Consider the following 10,390-nt stretch of genomic DNA (forward strand, 5'->3'; position numbering starts at 1 on the left):
GGTCCGATGAATAAAGCAAGTTGCACTACAGTTCGTATAGTATGATGCCACCTATACGTTTTTAAACACTTATGTGTTTTTAAACACATAACAAAACCATGTAAGTAAAACTCTTCCTAGAAAATGACACACACAACCAGCTCATAACAGTGTAGCCTCTAAAGAGAGATGAAAGAGACAGAGATGGGGGTGGGTATCAAAGAAGACCTCAGCTTTATCTATAATGTTCTAATGTAATCAAAGATAAATAATCTCATGTGTTAATTCTGTAATTAAAACTAATTTTTACACAGCAGTCATACCAGCCCCTACGAACATGGAGATGAGTAAGACAGGACCCTGCCTTCAGAGAGCTCACAGACGGTGCAGGGGTCAGGAGGGTAGAGAAATAGGAAGAGTGAGGGACAAAAAAACACGTGCTGTCACCTTTCAAGCTGATTTTAGCAATATACATATTTCGGGGCCAATGTGCATATGTGGGGGCTTATGTTCATATCTGGGGACACAGGAGAAGCGTTCAGGAAGAAGAGAAACCGAGCACCCCAGGGAGATAAGTTTGTTTTGTTCACCAAAGCTTCCTGTTTACAAGGTTTAGGATTTGAATCCACCTCCATTCCTATAGTTCTCTCTCCTGTTACCACAAAAGCTTGAGCCTAAGGACTCACATCCTTGGCAGAGGGCAGCAGGCAGCCTCTTCTCTCAAAGAGCATGACAAGTATCTGGAGCACATTGCAGAGCCTGATCTGCCGAGCTGTCACGCCGATGAGCAACCCTCGCTGGACCCCTGCATGCCACCACCTCCTACTGACGACATGAGTAAACGTTCAGTGGCGTTTGGGTTCTCTGAGTCATCCCAGAGAGAATTCGGATGCTGTGGAGGGCACACGTTTTCCTTTCTGGCCTACAGGGGCTGAACAGAGGAGATCAGCTAAAGATTTCCTTTTAGGGAGAAATCCCCCGAGCCGGCAGCACACAAATGTCTGCCCTACGGTTGGTGTCATTCTACAGGAATCTTCCCCCTCGCACCCAGGATTTGGCGTGTGTTTCCACTTACAAGACTGTGAATTCCTTCCCTGTTCTGGTCAACACCATCTCCTTGGGACCAATAGACTTCCCAATTTGTCAAATGCTGAGTATTTAACAAACAAAAGCCTAGATGTTCTGCAGGAGAGGAAATGCCGGTTTTATAATTCTCCCAGCCCTCAAGGAATAGTCCAAAATTTTAGTCGTCCAGTACACCAAAGAAAAGTTAACAAAGTATTAACTTCCAAGCTAGCTGCAGTTCAGGAACTCGTATAACATCTAGGCCAGTGACAGGGAAATTCTGCTACATATTAAAAGTCAGGAGGTTTTAACAGTACTGCATCGTTTGCATTTATTTCTGGGACAAATTGAAAAGACCTGATATGTTGCCCAGTGCTATCATGGAATTACACTGTGGCAGAGGGTCAAAAGACAGGGGTCCTTGTCCCAACTTCCCCTCTGAATTGTCACATAACCTAGTGCTAGACATTTAATATCTCTGTCATTGTTTCTCCATCTTTAAAATGGGCTAATAGCTGTTTTGCTTGCTTAGTCGAGCTGCCTTACATGATTGTCACAATGAATAAATAAGTAAAAGAGTTCCAAAAAACACAAAGTTATGTAAGGAAGGAGTATTAAGACATCATTCTCCTCCAGAGGTACTAGATGTAATCAACTTAAGTATTCCGTGGAGAAATTTGTTTCCACGTGCTTTCACAGATGCTTTTTCTATTCCTTTGTTAACTCAGAAAAGAATGGCAGAGAAGAAAAATCCCTCACTGACTGGTATAGAAAAGAAATGGATAAAATTTATGTTAAACACGCGCACAATATATATATATACCGATCTACAAATTGGGGATTTTTGCAACAAATAACCTATAATATACTTTTTCAGAGCAAAAAGAAAATGATAGATATACACCAAAAGAAAAAAGGACATGAAGGAAAACTGACAACATAAAAAATATGAATGCCGACAAACATTAAAACAAAGTGTTCGGCTTTACCAGTAATCAATGAAATGTAAAATAAAAGAACAGAGTACAGCTTTTCATCTCTCACGCTGGCAAAGAACTGCTCCTAATGATAACAGCATTGGCGATGGCAAGGATATAGCCTTCACACGATGGGTGCCGGAGGTTCAGCTTTTCTTGAGACTGCTTTGCCACTGCGGAGCGAAAGCCTTTTAAAATATTTATACCCTCGAACTGAGTAGTTCTACTTCTAGGATTTTATCCTAAGGAGATCACCAGAGATAAGTTCACAAAAGTATTACGTATAAGGTTGGTTGTTTAAAAATTGTCTGTGATAGTGAAAATTTGTAAACAATTTAAAATAACTAACAAGAACCGAAGACTAAATGATTGATGGCATGTCCATGGCCACTTTATGTAGCCATTGAAAAATTATGTTACTGAAAATATTGAAGGAAATGGTTTTTTAGATTTCTGATATCTTAAGAGAGGAAAGCAATACAGATAATACTATTGAAATTTTGTTAAATATCGATGTATATACACGCTCACATATGTAAACACAAACAAATTACTCTTCAGTATTTTAAGAAAGCTCATAATGGGGTTTCTGGGAGATTTTTATTTTCTTATATAACGTTTAAAATTTTTTTTTTCCAGATTTTACTCAGTGACAATACTACTTTCATAGTTCACAAGAAAAGCTGTAAGGCAAACACTTTTTCAAGGGAAGGACAAAGCTCTTAACCATTTCAGTCAAGGCCCCTTTGCTTGGCTATAAGTAGGTGGGGTGTAGTCACAGAATTTAAAGTCCCTCAGCAGATTTATAAAACCCCTCCTTAACTGTTTAATCCCCTTAGACTGTCAGGCCCTGAGGGTTGATTCGAACTAACTAAATGCACAGGAGATTAATTAATAACCCACAACTCTATTATTTTATAAAGGAGAATATTCATGACTCAAGAACAAATATAGATCCTTTATTTACTGAGCATCTTCACTGTTCCAGGCGCTCTCTCTTTGAAATGAAGGCCCAAATGCCAGCCTGGTAGAATTGCCTGGTGAGAACGGAATCAAGTACAGGGTTCAGGATTTTGTAAGAGCTATTTCTCATTAACTGTGGCAACTCGAGTGGTCCCTTCTCTGCTCAAGAGCTATCTTTCTCTGCTCACGAAATCAAGATGCATCACTGTGTACCAGGGTTCCCTCTCCTTCCTGTTTGAAACATGTTGTCAAACTCTTCTTCCCCAATTCACACTTTTTTCCCTAGACTTTTTTCAGTTCACAGTCGTCATGGCAACTGCACTCCCGGCCCACATTCCTAACTGGCTCCATTGGTGGTGTTTCTTGATTTATTTCCCTCTGTGGATTAACTCAGAAGCTGTCCTCTCCTGGGGGCTCAGGGCAAGAGCTTACAGAGAGAAGCCAGGCAGGCTCCCTCATGGGCACCGGTAAAATGAGCTCTCTGGGGAGACCACCCTCTTCTGGGGAGCCCATCCCGCAAGTGCTCTGTGGACCTCTTGGTCTGAGAAGCCGGCCCTCTTTTGCTTTGTAATTTTCTACAATGTGCACTGATACACACTGTTTATTTATTAGCCTTGTTATTGGCGGATCGGTAGAAATAGTATTCCTTTTTTTATTTTAGGTGAGTGACTATCTCAACATGTATTAAAACATGCTTTGGAGACCTTACTGGGACCTTAGATTTTATTATCTGTCTTACTTTGCACACGGCTTTTGAGACCTCTACCTCTAGACATTTTTACTCGTAATGCAGACAGTAATGCATTTTGATGTGCTTGTCTAGCCAACTGGTTATTAGAGATGCAATAACCAGAAGTCAGATGAGAAGCCATTTTAAATTATTAATGGAGATCATATATAGTGGTCGGAGGATTTCTCGTTGAGGGAAATAATTCTCTAAAATCAGTGGCAAATTTTTAAAAAGTAGCATATGCTCTCTAACATGTTCAATTGGACAAAAGTATTTAAAGTAAAAAGCAAAACTCTCACCCACTTCTCCAAGCCCATCCGCTCCCACAACTGTTCATCTTTCCAAAATGTCTTCCATGCACCCCACACACAGGCGTTCGTGTCTGTCTGCGGATCGTGTCGTGTTGGCATCTTTTAGTAGGATTGTAGTGTACATCCTTTTTTGCAACTTGCTCTATTCACTTAACAATTTAACCCACAGGTCTAGACGACCAGCATCCAGATCCCCACTTTACCGCTCACTGGCAGCCTCTCTGAACCTCAGTTTCCTCATCTGTAAAATGGGGATGATAATGTCCCCTACTTTGTGGGGTTGCTGTAAGGAATAAATGGAGTCAATACTTACCAAGTTCTTAGAATAGGACCTGGTGCGTTACACACACTCAGCGAGTATGAGTTAGTAGTAGTAATAGTAGAATAGTAGTGATAATACTCGTAGTAGGATCGCCTAGTCTTTTCAGTGGCTACCAAGCCTTTCATTCATCACATGGGTAGATAGAAATTTTTAAAAAATTATTCCTGTCGATGGTTCCTAGACTTTACTTACCGCACGACGTCTCTGCTCTTCACTCACATTTGTAAAGTTAGTGCCCCGCTGTGGGAGGGACATCAGTTCTGGTGAATGACTGCCAGAGGCAGGTATCTCCAGGGTTACGGACTCTCTGGTGAGAGATGGAAGATGAGGTCTGAGAGGTAGACAGGAGGTTTACATACCCTTCTGTTCCCAGCAAATCGCCATCGCTCGGGAGGGTGACCTGCTGACCAAGGAGCGGCTGTGCTGCGGCCTGTCCATGTTCGAGGTCATCCTGACCCGCATTCGAAGCTACCTGCAGGACCCCATCTGGCGGGGCCCGCCACCCACCAACGGCGTCATGCACGTTGACGAGTGCGTGGAATTCCACCGGCTGTGGAGTGCCATGCAGTTTGTCTACTGCATCCCCGTGGGGACCAACGAGTTCACAGCTGAGTGAGTACCCCCAGGGAAAGCAGGGTCATGCCTAACCTGCTTGTGTTTTCCGAGAGGCATCAGGCTGCCAGAGCCCAGCCAGAAAGGTGGACAGGGGCGAGCTGTCCAATGACTGCTTATTCAGCACATATTGTGTCGGCTGCTGTGTTAGGTGCTGGTCGTACACCAGTGCCAAGCAAAAGTAGACGGTTCTTGGCCTCGTGGGGATTATAGGGCCTATGGAGAGAGATGTGGCACATCAAACAAGGCAGCTTTGCAGCAAGGGCAGGAAGGGTGACAGACGCCGGAGAAGAGAGAGGAGTGGGTAATCGGAATTTAGTTCTCAGACTAGAACTGAATCTTGAACGTTGCTGGGATTCAGATCTTAGAGGGGAGAAGGGACCATTCCAGGAAGGGCCACAAGTGGCTAGAAGCAGAGATGAAGCGCGTGCATCTCCTGGATGTGCCCCAGAGGCTGAGGGCCTCTTGGGCCTTGTCTTTCCAAGACTGGGCTGATTGAATGGTCAGGAGGGACTCCTGGTGAAGGTTTGGCATGAAGAACCTCACTGCTCCCCAGACCCCCCGTTAAACCGCAGGGTTCATAGAACAGGGAAAGCCTTCCCTGACAGAGATCAGGCCCTCCTGCTCCTGGCGGCCTGGCTCATGAGGGCTCTACTCCTGAAAAATGGGGGGCCTTCAAGAGTCACCAAAAACCGCAGGGTTCATAGAACAAGGAAAGCCTTCCCTGACAGAGATCAGGCCCTCCCGCTCCTGGCGGCCTGGCTCATGAGGCCCCTTACTCCTGAAAAATGGGGGGCCTTCAAGAGTCACCCAAATCTGTCCTCAGAGGACACAGAAGCAGAATCCAGTTCTTCCTTCACTTACCCAACTACACATCAAGAACAGAGTGGCGAAGAAGGCAGACAAGGAGCCAAGCGCTCTAGAGAAAAGGCACATGCGGGCCAGAGAAGGCTTTGCCGAGGAAGTGGTGTTAGGGCTGGGTGCAAGATTGTCCAGAGCAGCTGCCGGCTGGCCTTTGTGGTGGGGAAGCAGGGAAACCGGCCCAGTCTGAGCTGCGGCTGCTGCATGAGGACAGGAAAGTCAGCAGAGAGGTGACCCCACAGCCGCCCAGACTTCCCAAATTGCCATTGAGAGTTGGGAGCACGCAGGCTGAGTTTTACCAGATCCAAGAAGACCCATAGCCCCTGCCCCACACTAGCAGCCTCTGCTCACACACACACCGTGCCCCATCCCTGCCCCCTCAGCCCACAGTGGCCACTTGATCTCCTGGTTTGAAATGGCCCTTCCCCTCACAGCTTGTTCCCAGCTTACATATGGAGCCAAACAGATTCTTCTTTGACTTGCCTAAAATAATCAGCCACGTAAGTCTCAATGACTGGTTGGATTTTTTTTCTTGCAAATTTGTCTTCTTTTTTACATCAGTGAGGCAACAGGCTGACACCTCTTTGTGGTTAGAAAGGCTTGTAATATAACCAGAGTCCTGGAACAAGCAAATCCATGCTCACTGCTTCCCTTGTACCCATTTTACAGACTAAGAGACCAGAGTCGGGCCTGCTCACTGGCCGTACTCCTGGTCCAAGATGAGGGCCCCTCCTCCCCGCTCCCCTGCCTCTCACTCCAGCTGCTTCCTCTCCCTGCTTCTAGGCAATGCTTTGGCGACGGCTTGAACTGGGCTGGCTGCTCCATCATCGTCCTGCTGGGCCAGCAGCGTCGCTTCGACCTGTTCGACTTCTGTTACCACCTGCTGAAAGTGCAGAGGCAGGACGGGAAGGACGAAATCATTAAGAATGTGGTAAGCGGCTCGTGGCTGGGGCCTGGGCGTTGGGGCCTGACAAGCAGGCTTTCATCTGGAAGGGAGGGTGAGCTGCTTATGGAGCCATCTCCCCACACTGCAGGACGTACAAAGACACTCCGTGGCTGGGGATGGGGATCTCCTCGTAGGAAGGCATGAGTCACTGAGATGAATCAGGTTACCCGCAGGGCAGGGCCTGGCTCCAGACCTGACATGCACCTTCCCTGTGCCAGTCAGACTGCTGATGCTGGCTCCTCGTCCTCACAAACTTTCACTAAGCACGAGAGCTGTGCAGGTGCGGGGTGGGGGAAGGACTATCATGGATAAGCAGGGCTGCTGTGGCAGCAAAAGAAGGGCTGAGGGGGGACGGGGGCCAGAGGAGGCTTCCCGTGGAGGTAGTGCTTGGACTAAGTCCAGAACGACTGACAGCAAATAGCCAGGCAGAAAGCAGGGTGCAGTGGGGGGCAGGATGTTCCTGATAGAGGGAACAGCTCGAGCAAAGACAGAGGCATGAAGCCAGAGCAAAGAGTGGGTCTCCAGGACTAGTTGAGAGGAGAAAGAGGCAGGAGCCACCTCATACAGGGTTTTTTTGCCCACATGGTAGAATACACATCACGTAAAACTTACCCATTTTAAGCGTATAGCGTAGCGGCATTAGCTGTGCTCACAGTGCTGTGCAACCATCACCGCCGTCCGTCTCCAGAACTTTTTCAGCCTTTCAAACTGAAACTCTGTGCCCATTAAACACTAACTCGCCATCCCCGACCCCGCCCCAGCCGCTGGTAACCACCTTTTCACTCTCTGTCTCTATGAATTTGACTACTCTAGGTACTTCATGTACATGGAATCCTCACTTAGTATAACGTAGTCAAGATTTACCATATTTTAATATGTGTCAGAATTTCCTTCCTTTTTAAGGCCAAATAATATTTTATTGAATGAATATACCACATTTTGTTTATTCATTCATCTGTCAGAGAACGCTTGAGTTGCTTCCACCTTCTGGCTATTGTGAATAATGCTGCTTTGATTGTGGGTGTACAAGTATCTGTTGAAGTCCCTGCTTTCATTCCTTTTGGGTATATACGTAGCAGTGGGATTGCTGGATCATACGGTAGTTCTATTTTTAATTTTCGAGGAACCGCCATACTTTTTTACAAAGTGACTGCACCATTTTATATTCCCGCCAGCAATGCCCGAGAGCTCTAATTTCTCCACATCCTTCCCAGCACTTGTTATTTTCTGGGGTTTTATTGGTAACAGCCATCCTAACGGATGTGAAGTGGTATCTTGTTGTGGTTTTGATTCTTGTTTCCCTAATGATTAGTGATGCCGAGCATTTTTTCATGTGTTTATCTTCTTTGGAGAAGTGTCTGTTCAAATCCTTTACTCACTTTTTAATCGGGTTGTTTGTTTTTTGTTGTTATTGAATTATATGAGTTCTTTATATATTCTGGATTTTAATCCCTTATTGGATATATGATTTGCAAATCTTTTCTCCCATTCCATGGGTTGCCCTTTCATTCTGCTAATAGTGTCCTTTGATGCAAGTAAGTTTTTAATTTTGATATAGTCCAGTTTATTTTTTCTTTTATTATCGGTGCTTTTGATGTCACATCCAAGAAATCATTTCCAAATCCAATGCCATGAAGCTTTTCCTGTCTATTTTCTTCTAAGAGTTTTATAGTTTTCACTCTTGTGTTTAGGTCTTTAATCCATTTTGAGCTAGTTTTTTGTATATGGTATAAGATAAGAATCCATCTTCATTTTTCTGCATGTGGATATCCAGTTTTCTGAGCACCATCTTTTCTCCATTGAGTGGTCTTGGCACCCTCGTCAGAAGTCATTTGACCATATGTGGAAGAGTTTATTTCTGGGCTCTCTATCCCATTGGTCTATATGTCTTTCTTCATGCTGGTACCACACTGTTTTGATTACTGTAGCTTTGTAATAAGTTTTGAAACTCACAAAAGACTTTACAGCCAAGTAAACATTTGATTGGCAAGCCCTTGGAACTCATAGAAGGCCTTAATACAAAAATGTGACATGATCTTTGACACATCAGGACCCTGGACTCCAACCTCACTGAATTCTTCTCTCCCTCCCCCTTTATTTCTCAATCCTCTCCTCCCGTCCCTAACCTACATGGCCCTATCCTTTGCAGCCCCTGAAGAAAATGGCAGACAGGATCAGGAAGTACCAGATTTTGAACAATGAGGTTTTTGCCATCCTGAACAAGTACATGAAGTCCGTGGAGACAGACAGTTCGACCGTGGAGCATGTGCGCTGCTTCCAGCCACCCATCCACCAGTCCCTGGCCACCACCTGCTAGGCAGAAGGTCCTGCAAACCCTCAATCTGGAGGAGAGGAAGCAGCAGGAGAGAGAAAGCCACGGCCAGCCCTGCAACAGGGTCTGACTGGACAATGTATGAATGGACCTGGAAGCAAATGAGAACCTCCCCAAACACATCTGCACCTCCCAAGGGCTGGGCCTGTGCATGCTCTCCCATGTCATCCCTGTGGTGGTTTTTCCCTAGTGTAAATGAAAACAAAACAAAACAAAACAAAAAACAGGGCAGTATGTGCTTTTTTTTCTTTTTCCCTCAGCTGAGCCCTAGTTTCACCGTTTCTCCATCTCACAGCTCACCTCACATCCATGGTTGCTTCTCAGGACCTCCTCCCAAGATGGCGACCTCCTACCTTGTACTTAGGTGTGACCTCAGAACTAAAGTTCAAAGATCAAGAAAAGTGTGGCCATGCCCCAAGATGTCAGCCCGGCCTGACAGGCATGCCTCCACCTACTGGCTCCTTCACCTCCTCTGGCTCCCTGCCCACTCTTATTCTTCTAGGTCGTAGCTCCTTCTGCTCTGGACCAGGTGCTTAAAGCCATGGCGAACAGGGGATGAGGTTCCTGGTATCGGCACCATGGGAGATGGTGTTGGCTCTGTCCTTCCACAGACTCCCCAGACCACGTCCTGACTCCCCTCTCCAGGCTCTCACAGAGAGAATGCAGAAGTGCATTCACAGCTGTGTCCCACTGGGCAGAATTTTGGTAGGAAGGTGGTCAGGCCCGATGTACAGAAGAGGTATTTATGACACAGCCCAAAACAGAAAGCTATTAAACCATCTCATCAGCTAGATGGTGTGATGGCTCCTTTATTCCTTAAGAAATGGTGAACACTGAGCTACACAGGGCAATGGACTCTGGAAGTACAACGCTGAACAAGTCAGGTGTGTCCTGCCACAACATTAGCAGGCAACCAGACTAGGGACCATTTCTTTACATACTCTCTCATCAAGGAAAACTCCCATGAGAAAGAAAATGTGAAGGGGTTATTTTAACAGAAGCTAGAAACATATTGGGGTAGGCAGGTGAGTATAAATAACACTTGTCAATGAGCCTTCGATACCAAGATATTCCCGCCAAAATGGTTTCTTGTTTGAGTGAATCAGGACTTCCATTATCTTAGAAATGGAAAGATTCTGAAGACATTTTATCTTTTGCTATCAACTTCCCAATGTTCCTTAACTTAGATTTTTGAGGTATGAGACACATCTCACAGAGGCATAGCTATTTCCATTTCCCAGACTGAACCAAAATTCCTTGCAGAATCGCACCCGCCCCCCGCCCTCCACCGC

The 10,390-nt window shown here is 45.6% G+C and overlaps 1 protein-coding gene and 1 long non-coding RNA gene across 2 annotated transcripts in view; one reads left to right on the forward strand and one right to left on the reverse strand.

Moving 5' to 3' along the window:
• The window catches only part of CYFIP2 (cytoplasmic FMR1 interacting protein 2), a 96,145-nt gene extending 86,821 nt beyond the window's left edge, over positions 1–9,324 (forward strand). The window contains exons 27-29 of the mRNA XM_006906461.3: positions 4,721–4,959; positions 6,604–6,751; positions 8,916–9,324. Of these exons, the coding sequence (XP_006906523.1) occupies positions 4,721–4,959; positions 6,604–6,751; positions 8,916–9,083 (555 nt within the window). The 3' untranslated portion in view covers positions 9,084–9,324. The remainder of the gene's footprint in view (positions 1–4,720; positions 4,960–6,603; positions 6,752–8,915) is intronic.
• On the reverse strand, positions 546–6,610 carry LOC112475232. The gene is made up of 3 exons (XR_003044628.1): positions 5,824–6,610; positions 4,996–5,175; positions 546–4,654 (listed from the first exon to the last, which is right to left on the reverse strand). It is a non-coding gene; the product is annotated as an uncharacterized LOC112475232 (long non-coding RNA).
• Positions 9,325–10,390: the final 1,066 nt, after the last annotated feature.

Source organism: Pteropus alecto, unplaced genomic scaffold (assembly GCF_000325575.1).
Source record: "Pteropus alecto unplaced genomic scaffold, ASM32557v1 scaffold40, whole genome shotgun sequence".
Classification (NCBI taxonomy): Eukaryota; Metazoa; Chordata; class Mammalia; order Chiroptera; family Pteropodidae; genus Pteropus; species Pteropus alecto.